At 41.9% G+C, this 21,404-nt stretch overlaps 1 protein-coding gene across 1 annotated transcript; it reads left to right on the forward strand.

Moving 5' to 3' along the window:
- The first annotated feature begins 1,865 nt into the window (after positions 1–1,865).
- Positions 1,866–20,693, forward strand: LOC112068871 (procathepsin L). The gene is made up of 7 exons (XM_024136091.2): positions 1,866–1,991; positions 4,811–4,933; positions 17,887–18,045; positions 18,563–18,784; positions 19,022–19,187; positions 19,951–20,050; positions 20,401–20,693. The coding sequence occupies exons 1-7, from the start codon at positions 1,866–1,868 to the stop codon at positions 20,495–20,497; spliced, it is 993 nt and encodes a 330-aa protein (XP_023991859.1). The 3' UTR covers positions 20,498–20,693.
- The last annotated feature ends 711 nt before the right edge of the window (positions 20,694–21,404 follow it).

Here is a 21,404-nt window from a genome sequence, read left to right on the forward strand (position 1 = left end):
GTACCGGTACAGAGTCAATGTGCGGGGCTCCGGTGTCGAGGTAATATGTAGGCAGAGTTACTCACCACATTTGGTGTGATGATTCTTACATTTATTCCTTAGCCTATTATACATTTTTTTGTATAATATATAATATACCTACCTCCAAAGGTAACATTTTCTTTGAAATTGTATGCCAAATCTGCTCTGTAGAAATCTTACCTTTGAATGATTTTTCTAAATAAAATCAATATGCTCAGGAACAAAATGGCTTTGTGATTTGTGCAAATGTTCTCTATTTCATGAGAGTTAGTGATCATGAAATTCCGCTGCATTGCTTTCATATTCCCCATAACATTTTTTACTCAGGCAACTATTCACGTTTACAAATGATAGAGAAATGTAAGTGTAAATGCTAACTGTGTGTGTGTGTGTGTGTGTGTGTGTGTGTGTGTGTGTGTGTGTGTGTGTGTGTGTGTGTGNACTGTTTGTACAGATGAACGTGGTACCTTCAGGCGTTTGGAAATGGCTCCCAAGGATGAACCAGACTTGTGGAGGTCTACAACTGTTTTTGTGAGGTCTTGGCTGATTTCTTTAGATTTTCCCATTATGTCAAGCAAAGAGGCAATGAGTTTGAAGGTAGGCCTTGAAATACATCCACAGGTACACCTCCAATTGACTCAAATTATGTCAATTAGCCTATCAGAAGCTTCTAAAGCCATGCCATCATTTTCTGGAATTTTCCAAGCTGTTTAAAGGCACAGTCAACTAGTGTATGTAAACGTCTGACCCACTGGAATTGTGATACAGTGAATTATAAGTGTTTGGCATTGAATTATAAGTGGTTTGGCATTGAAACGAGAATGTATAAGCAGATAATAACCCCATACCTACTGTAAAATAAAGTGGTGGATCTTTGATGTTATGAAACTTGGCCGCAAGTGGATCTTCCAGCAAGACAATAACCCCAAGCACACATCAAAATCCACAAAGAAATTATTAATTAGCCACAAAAGTCTATGGACTTGAAACCCATTGAAAACCTGTGATTTGACTTGAAGAGAGCTGTCCATCAGCACAGACGAAGGATATCAAGGATCTGGAAGGATTCTGTATGGAGAAATGGTCTAAGATCCCTCCCATTGTGTTTTCCTTGCAAGTTGAGGTATTGAAAACAGGGGTGTCAATCGTGTTTACCCCTTTCTTATTTAGATTTTTTTTTAAATCAATTGTTAAACAAAATCTCTTTCTCTGAGCAATTGTATTAGTATAAAATAATATAATGTAAAAAAAAAAAAAAATGTTGCATACAATATAGCTGAGTATTAGAATTATTTATTTTCTACAGTGATTTTTGCTCGTCTTTGTCAAGGATGCCAATAATTTCGGACCCCACTGTACCTCCATAATATACAGTATATTCCCATAATTAAAGCACATGCCTATATCATTATAATACATATTCTATGGAAAATATTACAAACTGGACCATAAAAACCTTTATAGAGATGATGATTGAAACTAACTCTCATGAAGAGGAACTTGTTCTTTCATAACAGATGTTTAAAAACAGGATCTAGGTTTACTATGATCCTTATATAACACCACCCACATCAGAAACATCAGTAGGCTTGATACAGTAAAGAGGAAGCATAAAAACTATAAACCGTTAAATTGCTTTCATTTTCCTCTCACATCGAGGCAAGAGCATTCAAACCCAGGTAACGACTTTATGTGGTTTTTCAGCGCTACATTATTCTGCTGTCTTCACAAGGTACTTATTAAAGGTAAAAAAAAATTACTCAGGCAACTTTTCACATTTACAATTGACAGAGAATGTAACTATAAATACTAACTGTGTGTGCGTGTGTGTGTGTGTGTGCGGGATGCAGGTGAAACTTATACTAATGGCACTGTGTGCAGTGGTGTCCTCTTTCAAACAACCACTGAGCACTGAGCTGGATGGCATCTGGGAGGAGTGGAAAACCCAACACGGCAAACAGTATTCCAAGGTTACTTAGAGCCTACGGCAAACACAGTACTTAAATATGCACTACGCAGAGATTACGCTGCAATTTCCTGGTTGCTAAAATTTTAATATTTTGCCTAAATTCAGTTTAAAATCCAAACAAATCCAAATCCAAATACATGGTAACCAGATGTTAATGTGAGTGTAGTGAAATGCTTGTGCTTCTAGTTCTGACTGTGCAGTAATATTTAACAAGTTATCTAACAATTCACTCAAATCTAAAGGGATGGAATAAGAATATGTACATATAAATATATGGATGAGTGATGACGGAGAGACATAGGCAAGATGCAATAGATGGTATAAAATACAGTATATACATAAGATGAGAAATGTAAGATATGTAAACATTATTTAAAGTGACTAGGGATCCATTTATTAAAGTGGCCAATGATTCCGAGCCTGTATGTAGGCAGCAGCCTCTCTGTATTAGTGATGGCTGTTTAACAGTCTGATGGCCTTGAGATAGAAGCTGTTTTTCAGTCTCTCGGTCCCAGCTTTGATGCACCTGTACTGACATCGCCTTCTGGATGGTAGCGGGGTGAACCGGCAGTGGCTCGGGTGGTTGTTGTCCTTGATGATCTTTTTGGCCTTCCTCTGACATCGGGTGCTGTAGGTGTCCTGGAGGGGAGGTAGTTTGTTTGACAAAACAAGCAAGTATAGTGTAGATAATCATTGTACCATCTAAACCTCTGTGAAATATAGCCAAAAATATTGTATTTTCAGCTGTTTGAAGCTGGTTTACATAACCAAAAGTAAAATATGCAAAAACGATATTCAAGAAAGCGAAGCATAGAAATAGCACACATAGAACAGATCTACAGCTTCTTAGACTTTCAATGAGAATGACAGATCTATAACTCCATGTGAATTTGGTCGGATCACCCAAAAAGTTCCATATTGCAGCTTTAAGTCAAATTTTGTGCCCAGCTAGCACATAATGTTCTGAGAACCATATGTTTCTTAGAGCTTGGTGAGAGCATGGCTGTCTATGGTTATTTTGCATAAAACCTTCCCACAACGTTCTGGGAATGGAGCAGGATATTTGCTTGGCTTTGAAACTCAGCACATTTAAGGAACTTAAATAATTGTCTTGATATTTCCTTACTTTAACAGAACATTTCCTAAAAGCTCACAAGGATCGTACCCTTTTTACATTTTTTGGCCTAAAATGACACCCAAATATAACTGTCTGTAGCTTAGGACCTGAAGCAGAGACAGCAGAAAACTGTAGAACCCAGTTCCTACATTTTAATATAAAAATAGATTTTATCAAACAAAACTATGCTACCTTTTATCTCTGGGACCCTCAGGATGACAAATCAGAGCAAGATTACTGAATGTAAGTACAGTATTTACCTTCAGATGTCAATGTATCAAACCAGTTGCCTTGATAAAAGCGTTTTGTTGTTGTGCACTCTCCTCAAACAATAGCATGGCATTTTTTCACTGTAGTAGCTACTATACATTGGACAGTGCAGTTAGATTAACAATAATTTAAGCTTTGTCCTGGAAAGTTGGCTGTTGCTTACAATGTCATTCTAGTCACATTAGCACACGTTAGCAACAACCATCCTGGTTTACGGACACCAATCCCATGTTCTTGGAACATTATCTAACTGGTTTGACATTGGGAATGTTCTCAAATTGTTCTGAGACTGTTAAGAAACAACGTTCTTCTGTGGGAATTTCAGTACTTCAGCACAATTCTTCCTACAGGTTTCTGTATGGTTCTATTTAAAGTAATGTTCTCAAATTGGTCAGAGAATGTTAAGAAAAAAATGTCTTCTACGAGAATTTTAGTACTTCACCATAACATTTTCTGCAGATTTCCTCATGGTTCTATTTAAAGTGTTCTCAGACCATTAAAGTTCTCAGAACATTAAGAAAACTGTCCATAAAATCAACAAGAAAACTGTAGTAACATTCAAAGAACGTTCTAAGAATGTTATTTAAAAAATATACATTCCGTTTTCAGTGTCAACAAAACAACACATCTTGTTAAGTGTTCAGGTGTGTTGGCCGAGCCCACTAATTGCCACTTGGTTCCTTTGAAATGGGGTCTGTTTGAACAGCTTTGTATGAGTTTAAAAAAAACATGGCACGCTTCCTCCATCCTGGTGGCGCAGTGGACTAATTCCATAGATAGRGACCAGAGATCATAGGTTTGAATCGCACTGATGCCGAGCCACAATAAAAATGTTTTGGTGTTTGCACGATTAATGCCTAAGCAAATAAATGTCCACGTTGCCTCTCTGTGCTTGGAGTTCAAAACAGTTCATCCAAACCAAGCTAGCAGTGCTATTAAAAGTCGTATTGAAACATTCAGTGAAAGTTTAAAGGAAATTATTCAAAAACCTTCAAATAACTTTTACATTTCTTTCACATTTAGAGAATGTTCTCAAAACGTTATTTAATTACCTTCAAATAACTTCGAATTTCCGTTCTCATAACATTAATAAAACCACCCAGGAAAACTTTCAGGGAATCATAGTGAAACATCAGAACCTCTCTGCAACCCAAAAATGTACATTCCCAGAACAGGCACAATGTTCACTTCTGTTCTCAATCTTAAAAAAACATTCAGTTTTACCAGTCAGGAAATGTATGCCTTCATTCCCAGAACCAATGGGAAAAAATGTACGTTCCCACAACTTCCAAGGAACCAAGTGTGCTAGCTGGGTGAAAATGTGACTTAAGTGGAAGTTTAGCATGTGCATATCACCCTTGTGTTACGATTGCCCCATAGAGATTAATCATKATGTCAATAACTTGTGGGGCCCTTTGGCTTGTCTTTCTCAGGTGGATGAGGGCTTCAGAAGGATGATCTGGGAGACAAACCAAGGCCTCATCCGTCAACACAACCTGGAGGCAGAAATAGGAAAGCACACTTTCACCCTGGGAATTAACCAGTTTGGAGACATGGTAAGACAACCCACAATTTTAATTGGGCCAGCAACTGCATGAGCATGAAACATAAATTTAAGAATATAAAAAACATAAATAGGAAAGAGAGCAGCTTTTACAGATTGTTTTACTAAGTCCCAGATAAAGGGGAAGTTCAGTATTTTACAACTTAATATTAAAGAGGAACTGAACCCCAAAAATGACTTATCTGCTTGAAAAAGGCCTATGTGGCATCGATAGYAGTAATAAACATAAATTCTAGTGCCAAAATTGATTAAAATGTGTAAGTAGGATTACTTTCGTCATAAAGTCAGTATTTTCCAAAACTGAGTTTGTGAGATTTAACTTAACTTGAAATGTTATCACTTCAGAGGTAAATAGTTGGCCTACCTGTTTCTCCCATTGATGACATTAGATGTCAGTTTGCTCCAGCAAGGCTAGGTAATATTGTGGGAAATACTGTATGCTGTATTGATTTTAGAATGTAAATCTCAGTGATGCAAACTCCCCACCAGAATGTTTATGCATGCCAGCAAAGCCACTACACAACACAACACTAATAAATACATTCATTGGACTATAATGGTGGCAAACGGTTAGGGCCTACATAAAGGTGTCTCAACAGCAGTCCCAACACCTTAATACTGTTACATCTGGCTGTCAGTGGAGTCTTGTCTGACAGCGAAACACTTCATTCTGCCTCATTTACTGCCTTTTAAAATAACATAACTGATATGGCTGGCTTGCTTAACTTCTCTAGGATAGGGGGCAGCATTTTCACGTTTGGAAAAGCGTGCCCAGAGTAAACGGCCTCTTACTCAGTCCCAGATGCTAATATATGCATATTATTATTAGTATTGGATAGAAAACACTCTGAAGTTTCTAAAACTGTTTGAATCATGTCTGTGACTATAACTATTTGGCAGGCAAAACCCCGAGGACAAACCATTCAGAATTCTTTTTTTTGAGGTCACTCTCTTTTCAATGATGTTTCATTGGGAATCCAGATTTCTAAGGGACCTTCCTGCAGTTCCTATCACTTCCACTGGATGTCAACAGTCTTTAAAAATTGGTTGAGGTTTTTCCTTTGAGAAATGAAGAAGTAGCCATGTTCAGAATGAGGCTCCAGTGAAGTGTACTGTTTGTTAGAGGCGCGTGACCAGAAAGCATGCTACACATTGTTTTCCTCCGGTATTGAACATAGATCATCCCGTCTTCAATTTTATTGATTATTTACGTAAAAAAATACCTAAAGTTGTATTACAAAAGTAGTTTGAAATGTTTGGACAACGCGTACAGGTAACTTTAGGTAACCCTGATATTTTGTAGTCACGTTGTGCAAGTTGGAACCGATGTTTTTCTGGATCAAACGCGCCAAATAAATGCACATTCTGGATATATATCAATGGAATTAATCGAACAAAAGGACCATTTGTGATGTTTATGGGACATATTGGAGTGCCAACAGAAGAAGCTCGTAAAAGGTAAGGCATGAATTATATCTTTATTTCTGCGTTTTGTGTCGCGCCTGGAAGGTTGAAATATGATGGTCTGTGATTGTTAGCTGGGGTGCTATCCTCAGATAATAGCATTGTTTGCTTTCGCCATAAAGCATTTTTGAAATCTGACACGTTGGCTGGATTCACAAGTATAGCTTTAATCAAAATTACAGATTGCCTCTTATCTGCTCGTCGTCCCCTTATGCCATAGTTTGTACATCTCAATTGTCAGTAGAAACCACATTCGTTTAACCTCTCTGGGATATGTGGTACGGTGCGTCCCACCTGGCCAACATCCAGTGAAAATGCAGAGCGCCAAATTCAAATAAATTACTATATAAATTAAACTTTCATGAAATCACACATTCAATATACCAAATTAAGATATTACTGAGAGAGCTAGGACGGACGTATTCTCCCTGTACACCAAGTCAGAACCGTAGACAATGAAAGGTCTAACAATATTCGATGCTGACATTTCTCTAAAACAGGCTATAAGCTACATGTGCACCACCAAGTCAGAAAAGAAGGCTAAATTATGAGTGGAAAGGGGACCAAATTATTAGGGTGACGCACATGGGCTACTAACAGCTTACTACACAACATACACATAGTATTACTTTCTTAGCTACAGTATACATATCTCCCTGGCATATTACATCATTTATGCAGCAACATACAATACATTTTTGGACTCACCTTGTTGTGCTGTTCTCACATGAACAGGAAGGTGGTGTGGCGGTCCTTCGTGGGCAAATTTTGTCATCAAACTTTGTCATCAAAGTCTCTCATTCTCTGGATTTATGGTGCTTTCAAGACAACTGGGAACTCGGAAAAAAACAAGTTTGAATCATGACGTTAGTGATCTTCAGGTCGGAGCTCTAGAAAGAGGCCCGAACCCCCAACTTGGAATACTGAGTTGGATGACCGTTCAAAATATGTTCCCACTCACTGAAGTCTGAGATTTCCCAGTTCTGAGTTTCCAGTTGTTTTGAAAGCAGCAGAAGTCATGCTGGATTGACAACATGGCCAATGTTGAATGTTTATCCTTTTAAACTTGGAAAAGAGACCCTTTAACCAAGACTTGGAAATCCACTCCACTGAATAGCAGGCTTGCAGTTAGCCACTGATTCCTTCCAAACCACTCATTCTTCAATTTGCAATTTCCAAGTTGTTGTGAAATGTTTATGTCCAATGGCCGATGAGCACGGATACGTTTTATCTATAATTTCTCTTCATATGACAAGTATTGAAAAGGATTTGGCTTGATTCATGATCAAATCAAATCAAATGTATTTATGAAGCACTTCTTACATCAGCTGATATCTCAAAGTGCTGTACAGAAACCCAGCCTAAAATCCCAAACAGCAAACAATGCAGGTGTAGTAGCACGTTGGCTTGGAAAAACTCCCTAGAAAGGCCAGAACCTAGGAAGAAACCTAGAGAGGAACCAGGCTATGAGGGGTGGCCAGTCCTCTTCTGGCTGTGCCGGGTGGAGATTATAACAGAACATGGCCAAGATGTTCAAATGTTCATAGATGACCAGCAGGGTCAAATAATAATAATCACAGTGGTTGTCGAGGGTGCAACAGGTCAGCACCTCAGGAGTAAATGTCAGTTGGCTTTTCATAGCCGATCATTCAGAGTATCTCTACCACTCCTGCTGTCTCTAGAGAGTTGAAAACAGACGGTCTGGGACAGGTAGCACGTCCGGTGAACAGGTCAGCGTTCCATAGCCGCAGGCAGAACAGTTGAAACTGGAGCAGCAGCACGGCCAGGTGGACTGGGGACAGCAAGGAGTCATCAGGTCAGGTAGACCTGAGGCATGGTCCTAGGGCTCAGGTCCTCTGAGAGAGAGAAATAAAGAATTAGAGAGAGCATACTTAAATTCACACAGGACACTGGATAAGACAGATATAACAGATCTGGGCCCTAGACCCCCGACACAAACTACTGCAGCATAAATACTGGAGGCTGAGACAGGAGGGGTCGGGAGACACTCTGGCCCCGTCCGACGATACCCCATCGATTTTGAAAGTAGTATGTTGAAATGATCAGTTCAATCAAAGGTACTGTAGATATAACGTGGTACTGTAGATATAACGCTTTCTTGGATGGGCACTTCTAATGTAACTCTATGGCAGCACCCAAGAGGCTTGAATGTTTGAGCTCTCCCTGGAGATTTTGCGTTGACGCAGTGTCCCCATGAGTGACAGAACACTGAGCAAATCACAGCGCAATTAGAGAACATTAGCAACCCCTATGCTCGTAATTTTTGCAGCCTGCCCCACCACCACAGAAACCCCAGAGCTAGGCTGAAACACCTGAATTTTGGAGCTGCCTTAACTCAAGAAAGCAAAAAAGAGACGATCTTTGTAATGCGGCTTAATTATTATTTTCATTGTTTGCAAACTGATATGTGACACATATTAATGCCAAAATAACATGCAAAACAGGCACAGAAATAAATAAATWATAATATATATCCAGTGCATTCGAAAGGTATTCAGGCCAGAAAAGTATTTTTTCCACATTTTGTTACGTTACAGCCTTGTTCTAAAACTGATTACATCATTTCCCCCCCCTCATCAATCTACCCACAATACCCTATAATTACAAAGCAAAAACAGTTTTTTAGAAATGTTTACTAATTTATTAAAAATAATAAACTTGGGCCTCCCGGGTGGCGCAGTGGTCTAGCAGCGCTAGCTGTGCCACCAGAGACTCTGGGTTCGCGCCCAGGCTCTGTCGCAGCCGGCCGCGACCGGGTTAGGGAGGGTTTGGCCAGTAGGGTTATCCTTGTCTCATCGCGCACCAGYGACTCCTGTGGCGGGCCGGGCGCAGTGCGTGCTAACCAAGGTAGCTAGGTGCACGGTGTTTCCTCCGACACATTGGTGCGGCTGGCTTACGGGTTGGAGGCGCGCTGTGTTAAAGAAGCAGTGCGGCTTGGTTGGGTTGTGTTTCGGAGGACGCATGGCTTTCGACCTTCGTCTCTCCCGAGCCCGTACGGGAGTTGTAGCGATGAGACAAGATAGYAATTACTAACAATTGGGGAGAAAAGGGGGTAAAAAAATTGTTGTAAATGACTATTGTAGCTGAAGCAATTACAACTGGCCTTCTTCAGACTAGTTGAGTATCTAGAGCATCAGCATTTGTGGGTTTGATTACAGGCTAAAAATGTCCAGAAACAAATAACTAAGCATGTACACTACCGTTCAAAAGTTTGGGGTCACTTAGAAATGTCTTYGYTTTTTGAAAGAAAGCRTATTTTTTTGTTCATTAAGATAACATCAAATTGATCAGAAATAYRGTGTAGATATTGTTATTGTTGTAAATGACTATTGTAGCTGAAGCAATTACAACTGGCCTTCTTTAGACTAGTTGAGTATCTGGAGCGTCAGCATTTGTGGGTTCGATTACATGCTAAAAATGTCCAGAAACAAATAACTTTCTTCTGAAACTCATCAGTCTATTCTTGTTCTGAGCAATGAAGGCTATTCCATGTGAGAAAGAAACTGAAGATCCCGTACAACGCTGTGTACTACTCCCTTCACAGAACGGCGCAAACTGGCTCTAACCAGAATAGAAAGAGGAGTGGAAGGCCCCGGGGCACAACTGAGCAAGAGGACAAGTACATTAGAGTGTCTAGTTTGAGAAACAGACGCCTCACAAGTCCTTAACTTTCAGCTTCATTAAATAGTACCCTCAAGCACCAGTCTCAACGTCAACAGTGAAGAGGTGACTCCGGGATGCTGGCCTTCTAGGCAACGTTGCAAATAAAAATACATATCTCAGACTGGCCAATAAAAAGACTAAGATAGGCAAAAGAACACAGACACTGGACAGAGATAGACCACCTTTACTCCACACACAGAGATGCATACAAAGCTCTCCCTTGCCCTCCATTTGGCAAATATGACCATAACTCTATCCTCCTGATTCCTGCTTACAGGCAAAAATTAAGGCAGGAAGTGCCAGTGACTCTGTCTATAAAAAAGTGGTCAGATGACGCAGATGCTAAACTACAGGACTGTTTTGCTAGCACAGACTGGGATATGTTCCGGGATTCTTCCAATAGCATTGAGGAGTACACCACATCAGTCACTGGCTTTATCAATAAGTGCATCGAGGACGTCATCCCCACAGTGACTGTATGTACATACCCCAACCAGAAGCCATGGATTACAGGCAACATTNTCACTGGCTTTATCAATAAGTGCATCGAGGACGTCATCCCCACAGTGACTGTATGTACATACCCCAACCAGAAGCCATGGATTACAGGCAACATTCGCACTGAGCTGAAGGGTAGAGCTTCCACTATCAAGTAGCGGGACTCTAACCCGGAAGCTTATAAGAAATCCCGCTATGCCCTCCAACGAACCCTCAAAGAGGCAATGCATCAATACAGGACTGAGATCGAATCATACTACACCGGCTCCGATGCTCGTCGRATGTAGCAGGGCTTGCAAACTATTACAGACTACAAAGGGAAGCACAGCCGAGAGCTGCCTAGTGACACGAGCCTACCAGACGAGCTAAATAACTTCTGCGCTCGCTTCGAGGCAAGTAACACTGAAACATGCATGAGAGCATCAGCTCTTCCGGACAACTGTGTTATCACACTCTCCAAAGCCGATGTGAGTAAGACCATTAAACAGGTCAACATTCACAAGGCCGCTGGGCCAGAYGGATTACCAGGACGTGTACTCCGAGCATGCACTAACCAACTGGCATTTGTCTTCACTGACATTTTCAACCTCTCCCTGTCCGAGTCTATAATACCAACATGTTTCAAGCAGACCACCATAGTCCCTGTGCTAAAGGTAACCTGCCTAAATGACTACCGACCCGTAGCACTCACGTCTGTAGCCATGAAATGCTTTGAAAGGCTGGTCATGGCTCACATCAACACCATTATCCCAGAAACACTAGACTCACTCCAATTTGCATACCGCACCAACAGATCCACAGATGATGCAATCTCTATTGCACTCCACACTGCCCTTTCCCACCTGTACAAAAGGAACACCTATGTGAGAATGCTATTCATTGACTACAGCTCAGCGTTCAACACCATAGTGCCCTCAAAGCTCATCACTAAGCTAAAACCCTGGGACTAAACACCTCCCTCTGCAACTGAATCCTGGACTTTCTGACGGGCCGCCCCCAGGTGGTAAGGGTAGGTAACAACACATCCGCCACGCTGATCCTCAACACGGGAACCCCTCAGGGGTGCGTGGTCAGTCCCATCCTGTACTCCCTGTTCACTCATGATTGCACGGCTAGGCACGACTCCAAAACCATCATTAAGTTGGCTGATGACACAACAGTGGTGACCTGATCACCAACAACAATGAGACAGCCAATAGGGAGGAGGTCAGAGAACTGACCGTGTGGTGCAAGGATAACAACCTCTCCCTCAACGTGATCAAGACAAAGGAGATGATTGTGTACTACAGGAAAAGGAGGACCGAGTACGCCCCCATTCTCATCGACGGGGCTGTAGTGGAGCAGGTTGAGAGCTTCAAGTTCCTTAGTGTCCACATCACCAACAAACTAACATGGTCTAAGCACACGAAGACAGTCGTGAAGAGGGCACAACAAAACCTATTCCCCCTCAGCGGATTGAAAAGATTTGGCATGGGTCCTCAGATCCTCAAAAGGTTTTACAGCTGCACAATCAAGAGCATCCTGAAGGGTTGCATCAAATCAAATCAAAGTTTATTTGTCACGTGCGCCGAATACAACAGGTGTAGACCTTACAGTGAAATGCTTACTTACAGGCTCTCACTTCCTGGTATGGCAACTGCTCGGCCTCCGACCGCAAGAGCGTAGTCCGAACGGCCCAGTACATCACCGGGGCCAAGCTTCCTGCCATCCAGGACCTCTATACCGGCGGTGTCAGAGGAAGGCCCTAAAAATTGTCAAAGACTCCAGCCACCCTAGTCATAGACTGTTCGCTCTGCTACCGCACAGCAAGTGGTCCCGGAGCGGCAAGTCTAGGTCCAAGAGGCATCTAAATAGCTACTACCCCCAAACCATAAGACTCCTGAATAGCTAATCAAATGGCTGCTGCTACTCTCTGTTATTATCTATGCAAAGCCACTTTAATAACTCTACCTACATGTACATAATTACCTCAATTACCTCAACAGCGGTGCCCCCGCACATTGACACATTGACTCTGTACCGTTACCCCCTGTATATAGCCCCGCTATTGTTATTTACATTTACATTTAAGTCATTTAGCAGACGCTCTTATCCAGAGCGACTTACAAATTGGTGCATTCACCTTATGATATCCAGTGGAACAACCACTTTACAATAGTGCATCTAACTCTTTTAAGGGGGCGGGGGGGGGTTAGGAGGATTACTTTATCCTATCCTAGGTATTCCTTAAAACCTCTTGAGAATACAGGAGGTAATATTTTCGCTTTAGCATTATTTGCTCTACAGATTAAACTGCCTCTTATTCAATCATTGCTCTTACTATATGCATATGAATCATACCAATGGAAAGAAGACAATCTCTAGTTTCTAAATCCGTTTCAATTTTGTCTCTGAGTGATACAGAAGTCATTCAACAGCACTTTCCATGACCAAGAACATAAAATCAAGATGTGTTATGCTGGCTTCAAAGCTCTGCCTATATATGGTCGTGCCCCCTATGACCAGAAACACACCTCGTTCTCCTTCCTCTGGTTGTCAAGATGACGTCAGAGGAGAAATTCTTTGTTTATCTGGGACTGACGTGAAATAGGACCCAATTCTTTGGCGTGACCGACAACTTCCGGTTTACTGAATCGGCCTCGATTTGAGCTGCGATAGGTAAATGTTTACTGTTTTGCTGGCGTTATGTATGCAAACTATCTCCTGTGCGAAATTGTTTGATACATGTGACCATATCATCGTAATGTATGTTTTTCAATATAGTTTAATCAGATTATTTGAATTTTTCCGGGAGTTTTTCGGTGTACCGTTGTCGGATTGTATTTACGTTTGAGGAATTCGTGCCACTCGGCCGGACCTGTGCTAAATGCAGTGGGAAAGAACATTTCTGAACGGAACCAACGACTCATCTTGACAAAGGACACTTTGATCAACATTCTGATGAAGATCAGCCATAGTAAGACCCAATTTACGATTTTATATCATATCTGTTGTGCATGTGAACTGGACGTGGGCGCCTAGCGAATCTGCCTGGTAAAATATCGTGTCCTCCGCTAACGTGGTTAGCTAATAGATTTACATATTCTGTCTTCCCGTAAAACATTTTAAAAATCTGAAATGGTGGCTTTATTCACAAGACCTGTATCTTTCATCTGTGTCTTGGACTTGTGATTTAATGATATTTAGATGCTACAAGTTGCTTGTACGCTATGCTATCTGTGCTAATCAGTGGGTGAGTTGGGGGGTGCTACCGGATCAGGGTTGCTGACTCGTGAGAAGTTAAAGAGGTGGGGTTCAGGTGTCTCCGGGAAGGTGGTATTGACTCCGCTGGACCATGGCGTCGGTGAGGGAGTTTGTTCCAACCATTGGTGCGAGCGACACAGGTCAGCAGGCGGGACAGCTTGACTGTCTGAGCTAGAGTGAGGACCTGTACTTCCTCAAGGTAGGGAGGCGACAGCCAGAGTGGATGCACGCCTGTGCCCTTGTTTTGGGTGTAGGGCCATGATCAAGAGCCTGAGGTACGAAGAAAGGGTGCCGTTCCCCTCACGCTCCGTAGGCAAGCACCATGGTCTTGTAAGAGCGGATGCAGAGCTTCAAACTGGGACCAGGTGCGAGAGAGCGGAGGAGCGGGGTGACGTGAGAGAACTGGAAGGTTGAACACCAGACGGGCCTGCGGCTCTGGATGAGTTGTAGGGGTATATGGCACGGGCAGGGAGCCAGCAGCCAGCAGCGAGTGCAGTAATCCAGACGGGAGATGACAAGTGCCTGGATTAGGATCTGCGCGTTCCTGTGTGACGGCAGGGTCGTACTCTGCAATGTTGTAGAGCATGAACCTACAGAACGGGTCACCGCCTTGATGTGAGTTGAGAAACGACAGGGTGTTGTCCAGGATCACGCCAAGGTTCTTAGCGCTCTGGGAGGAGCACAATGGATTGTCAACCGTGATGGCGAGATCATGGGACGGGCAGTCCTTTCCCCGGGAGGAAGAGCAGCTCCGTCTTGCCGAGGTTCAGCTTGAGGTGGTGATCCGTCATCCACACTGATATGTCTGCCAGACATGCAGAGATTTGATTCGCCACCTGGTTATCAGAGGGGGGAAAGGAGAAGATTAATTGTGTGTCGTCTGCATAGCAATGAATGGAGAGGCCATGTGAGGATATGACAGAGCCAAGTGACTGTGTGTATAGCGAGAATAGGAGAGGGCCTAGAACAGAGCCTGGGACACCAGTGGTGAGAGCACGTGTGCGGAGACAGATTCTCGCACGCCACCTGGTAGGAGCGACCTGTTACGGTAGGACGCAATCCAAGCGTGGGCCGCGCCGGGAATGCCAGCTCGAGAGAGTGGAGAGGAGGATCTGATGGTTCACAGTATCAAAGGCAGCGCGTAGGTCTAGAAGGATGAGAGCAGAGGAGAGAGAGTTAGCTTTAGCAGTGCGGAGCGCCTCCGTGACACAGAGAAGAGCAGTCTCAGTTGAATGACTAGTCTTGAAAACTGACTGATTTGGATCAAGAGTCATTCTGAGAAGAATTAGCATGGGTAGGCTGGCCCGAAGACGGCACGTTCAAGAGTTTTGGAGAGAAAAGAAAGAAGGGATACTGGTCTGTAGTTGTTGACATCGGAGGGATCGAGTGTAGGTTTTTTCAGTATTTAGGTATTTACTGCTGCTCTTTAATTATTTGTTGTTCTTATCGCATTTTCTTAAAATTGCATTCTTAGGTATGACGCTACAAGCTTGGCGCAACTGTTTTTGGGGAGTTTCTCCCATTTTTCTCTGCAGATTATCTCAAGCTGTGTCAGGTTGGATGGGTAGCGATGCTGGACAGCTATTTTCAGGTCTCTCCAGAGATGTTCAATTGGGTTCATATCCGGGCTCTGGCTGGGCCTCTCACGGACATTCAGAGACTTATCCCGAAGCCACTCCTGCATTGTCATGGCTGTGTGCTTAGGGTCGTTGTCCTGTTGGAAGGTGAACCTTCGCCCCAGTCTGAGGTCCTGAACGCTCTGGAGCAGGTTTTCACCAAGGTTCTCTCTGTACTTGGCTTCGTTCATCTTTCCCTCGTTCCTGACTAGTCTCCCAGTCCCTGCCACTGAAAAACATCCCCACAGCATGATGCTGCCACCGCCGTGCTTCACTGCAGGTTTCCTCCAGACGTGACGCTTGGCATTCAGGCCAAAGAGTTCAATCTTTGGTTTCATCAGACCAGAGAATCTTGTTTCTCATGGTCTGATAGTCTTTAGGTGCCTTTTGGCAAACTCCAAGCGGCCTGTCATGTGCCTTTTACTGAGGAGTGGTTTCCGTCTGGCCACTCTACAATAAAGGCCTGATTCGTGGAGTACTACAGTGATAGTTCTGGAAGGTTCTCCCATCTCCACAGAGGAACTCTGGAGCTCTTTCATAGTGACCATCTGATTCTTGGTCACCTCCCTGACCAAGGCCCTTCTCCCCCAATGGCTCAGTTTGGCTGGGCGGCCAGCTCTAGGAAGAGTCTTTGTGGTTCCAAACTTCTTCCATTTAAGATTGATGGATGCCACTAAGTTCTTGGATTCTACAGAATTTTTGGGGGAGAGAGACTTTTTCAATTCTTCAAACAATCATCTTCATTTAATATTGATTAATTATTGCAATAATGAGACTAGTCAACCCAACACTCTTGACTGTTGGGCCGAGTAGCCTAACAGACAATAAAGAAACCGAGATCTTACAAGCCATTCTGGGTTCATCCGGTGCTCATCTAAACCAGGTGCCGTTTTAACTTGACCCCGGCTTAGTTTCCCAGATGCCAGGATGACTAGAACAATAAGGGATTGTTCTAAACACTTCCAGGCTTATCTCTATTTCGGATTACTCACAGCACATCTTGTCTATGGAATGCCAGATTTAGGTTTTAATCACCAAGTCATTTTATACACACACACAGTTAATTCGGAAAGTATTCCGACCCTTGACTTTTCCACATTTTGTTACGTTACAGCCTTATTTTAAAATTTTATAAATATTTTTCTTCCCTCAACAAGCGACATACAGTACCCCATAATGACAAAGCGAACACAGGTTTTAATACATTTTAGCAAATTGATAAAAAAAWAAAAATCAGAAATACACTATTTACATAAGTATTCAGACCCTTTGCTATGAGACTCGAAATTGAGCTCAGGTGCATCCTATTTCCAGTGATCATTTTTGAGATATTTCTACAACTTGATTGTGGTCCACCTGTGGTAAATTAAATTGATTGGACATCATTTGGAAAGGCACACACCTGTCTATATAAGGTCCCACAGTTGACAGTGCATGTCAGAGCAAAAACCAAGCCATGAGGTCGATGGTATTATCCATAGAGTTACGAGACAGAATTGTGTTCAGGCACAGATCTGGGGAAGGCTGCAGCATTAAAGGTCCCCAAGAACAGTGGCCTCCAAAATTCTTAAACGGAAGACGTTTGGAACCACCAAGAATCTTCCTAGGGCTGGCGACCAGGCCAAACTGAGCAATCTGGGTCGGGGAGGTGACCAAGAACCCGATGGTCACTCTGACAGTGCTCTGTGGAGATGGGAGAACCTTCCAGAAGGACAACCATCTTTGCAGTACTCCAGACTGAGGCGAATGTTCACCTTCCAACAGGACAACGACCCTAAGCACACAGCCAAGACAACGCAGGAGTGGCTTCGGAACAAGTCTCTGAATGTCCGTGAGTGGCCCGATATTACATCTCTGGAAAGACCTGAAAATAGCTGTGCAGCAACGCTCCGCATCCATCCTGACAGAGCTTGAGAGGATCTGCAGAGAGGAATGGGAGTAACTCCCCAAATACAGGTGTGCCAAGCTTGTAGCGTCGTACCCAAGAAGACTCGATGCTGTAATCGCTGCCAAAGGTGCTTCAAGAAAGTACTGAGTAAAGGGTCTGAATACTTATGTAAATGTGATTTACGTTTTTTTTWATGTTTAATACATTTGCAAAAATGTCAAAAAAACTGTTTTTACTTAGTCATTGTGGGATATTGTGTGTAGATTAATGAGGTCAAAACAACTATTTAATCAGTTTTAGAATAAGGCTGCAATGTAACAAAAGATGAAAAAAGTCAAGGGGTCTGAATACATTCTAAAGGCATTGTAGGTTATGAATGACACCCCCTACCCCCATTTTGTCCAGACCACAGAGATACAGTACAATGCAGACGTATCTACACATTCATTGTTTTTTACAATATTTAATCAGTTTCTAGAATTAATGTTTTCCTGACTAAGATGGTGATCCATTAGGATGCCGATCCATTCTAGTGTTAATTCTGTGTTCCAGACGAATAAAGAGTACAATGCCTTGTTGACTGTTAATGCTGCTGAGGAGGAGAAACTCCTGGATGGGATCCCCCTCTCTAAGTGGAACTGCAGTCTCTCAGCAGCTCCCGAGACGTGGGACTGGCGTCCATATGGATATGTGACTCCGGTGAAGGACCAGGTTGAAGAGCAGCCTCTTTCATTTGTTCTCTCTCACTTTTGGGCGAATCCTAACTTCCACTGAAGTCAAAATTTCCTTTCGTCTCCCATTGACATCATGCATGACTAAGTAAACATTTGACTTAACTGGAAGTTAGTATTCTCCCCTTCATTTTTCGGGTATTGTACAGACACTGATTTAGAAAGGATTAGAGGAGTGGGTAGTCTAGGTGCCACTTATTAGACATGACATGAAAAGCCACTATCTCTGCATTTAGAAAGGGGATGAAACTGTATCTATGTTTCTTAGATACTGTTGAGGTAGTGGCCTGATATGATATGTAGGGACAGGAGTTTTTCCTGAGCACTTTACCAGTAAAAACATGCCGCCATACCTCTAGGGGATAACTTCAAAGCACAATAGGGGAAATAAAATGGGTATTTTATCATGCGGCATTGTGGATCTTGCTATGCATTTACGTCTAGTCAATAACTTCAACGCAAAACAGTAGATATGACAACTATTTTATTTGATCTAGGGGTCTTGTGGATCTTGCTATGCATTTGCTGCAGTCGGAGCCCTGGAGGGCCAGTTGTTCAAGCAGACAGGCAAACTGTTGCCTCTGAGTGAGCAGAACCTGGTGGACTGCAGTGGAGACTATCACAATAATGGCTGTGGCGGTGGCTTGGCCATGAGGTGTTTTAGTTACGTCTCAGATCATGGGATTATGTCGGAGAGGAAATATCCTTACACTGCAGAGGTACAATACAATATGTTACCATTAGGGTTGCAAAATTCCGGTAACTTTCTCCCAAATTCTCAGGTTTTCCATAAATCCCAGTTGGATAGATTCTTGGAATCAGGAGGGAATAACCATGAAACCAGGAATCCTCCAACTGGTATTTCTGTAAAAAGTGGCAATTTTGGAAAGAACATAGAATAGATGAGTGAAAAGCTCACTGTAAAGCTTGAGATTATCATAATCAACTGTTTTCAGRTGGGCCCTTGTGAATACCAGAACGCAACAAAGGAAGCCTGGTGCAAAGGCTTCAACAGAGTTCCTTCGCTGGATGAAAAAGTGTTTCGAGACACTTTGTATGAGGTTGGCCCTATCGCTGTGTCTGTGAACGCCACACATCCCTCCTTCAAGTTCTACAAAGATGGTGAGCTCGGTGTCCCACCTATGATTAGATGTGAACAAGTATACGTGTACATTCATGTCAAGGGTACGCTCTCCAAAAATATGTCATAGATGATCTCTTTTGAGATTGTAGTAGTTCGACTTTACTGCGTGGACTCTTCTGCAAACGTATTACTACAGTTTTAGTTGTGAACCATTAAGCAACAAATAGATAAGAAGAAAAAATAGCCCTAGTCTTACCAATACCAGGCAATGGTTAACAAGCTAGTTTGAGGAGTACAACGTTTCATTGTTGGCTAAGATTTATAGCCCAGATTGGTCATACAGTGACAGAACTCATACTTTACACATAGAGACAAAAATTAAAATCAAAAATTAGTTTGCAAACACTTTTCTTGAAGAATCCAGGCATAACTTGTTATAACCATGTATGAGTCTTTATAATATTTATATTATATTTATATATAATATATTTATATATATTTATATTATTATATTTTATATATATACATTTTCTATATTATATTTATATATAATATATTTATATATATTTATATTATTATATTTTATATATATACATTTTCAACTGGTTATTTAGCCCGTATCACTATGAATTATTATAATGTAAAGGGGTCATCATCATCATCATGACAACTCGCAATGCATTATAACCGCATAATGCATTATACCTGGATGCTTTAAGTAAAGCGTTACCATTACCTCTATTCAATTGTAAATAAATACATATGAATTGCACATGAACTCTTGTAGTGTTTCTTCTTTAGGAGTCCTCTACCAGCCTGACTGTTCAACAAGAACTAACCATGCTGTACTGGCTGTCGGGTATGGTAGTTCTTACCTGGATTACTGGATAGTGAAAAACAGGTCAGTGTTTACTTTGAAAGTTTAAAGCCATCCAACAACTCAATATTAATGACATAAGGCAACCTTTTTGATGCAGAAAATACAGTCAAACTCATCATAATCTGCAAGTGTGTTTTAATTTGACACTTTTCTTCAACAATTTGTGTTGTAAAAAGGCCACCGTTTACGCATTACTCATCCAGCCAAATAATCCTATTATATTTTATTTTTTGAAGAAAAGTTCCAAATTCAATCATACTACCAGGTTGTAATGGATTTTAGTTCTATTCACACGTCATGTACATATCTAATGTAAACGTACACGCACTCTCAGTACTAAGGATTCTTTAATTTCTCCATTGGTTTTGCAGCTGGGGTACTGGTTGGGGAAGAGAYGGGTACATTCTCATGGCCAGAGGATACAACCAGTGTGGTATTGCCAGACACCCAGTCTACCCTATTATGTGATTTGTGCATGTTGACACACTTGGAATCCTAGCTAGAAATACAGTGCATTCAGAAAAAATTCAGACCCCTTGACTTTTTCAACATTTTGTCACGTTACAGCCTTATTCTAAAATGTATTAAATATTTTTGTTTTCTCACCAATCTACACACAATACCCGGAAATTACAAAGTGTTAACAGGTTTTTAGAAATGTTTGAAAATGTATTATCAATAAAAAAAAAGAATTTTTCAGACCCTTTTCTATAACACTCAAAAATGATCTCAGGTGCATCCTGTTCCCATTAATCATTCGTGAGATGTTTCTACACCTGGATTGGAGTCCACCTGTGGTCAATTCAATTGATTGGACAGGCACATACCTGTCTAATATCCCACAGTTGACAGTGCACGTCAGAGCAATAACCAAGCCATGAGGTTGAAGGAATTGTCCGTAGAGCTCCGAGACAGGATTTTATTGAGGTACAGATCTGGGGAAGGGTATCAAAACATTTCTGTAGCTTTGAAGGTCACCAAGAACACAGTGGCCTCCATCATTCTTAAATGGAAGAAGTTTGCAAATGTTTACCTTCCAACAGGTCAACAACGCTAAGCACACAGCCAAGACAACGCAGGAGTGGCTTCGGAACAAGTCTCTGAATGTACTTGAGTGGCCCAACCAGAGCCCGGACTTGAACCCGATATAACACCTCTGGAGAGACCTGAAAATAGCTGTGCAGCGACGCTCCCGATCCAACCTGACAGAGCTTGAGAGGATCTGCAGAGAAGAATGGGAGAAACCAAATACAGGTGTGCCAAGCTTGTAGCGTCATACCCAAGAAGACTCAACGCTTTTAGTTTGATTAAGAGCACATTTATAATAAAATACATTCACAGCCAGGGTACCATAAATTGTGTTGTAAAATTCTTA

The sequence above is a fragment of the Salvelinus sp. IW2-2015 genome, unplaced genomic scaffold, assembly GCF_002910315.2.
Source record: "Salvelinus sp. IW2-2015 unplaced genomic scaffold, ASM291031v2 Un_scaffold776, whole genome shotgun sequence".
NCBI lineage: Eukaryota > Metazoa > Chordata > Actinopteri > Salmoniformes > Salmonidae > Salvelinus > Salvelinus sp. IW2-2015.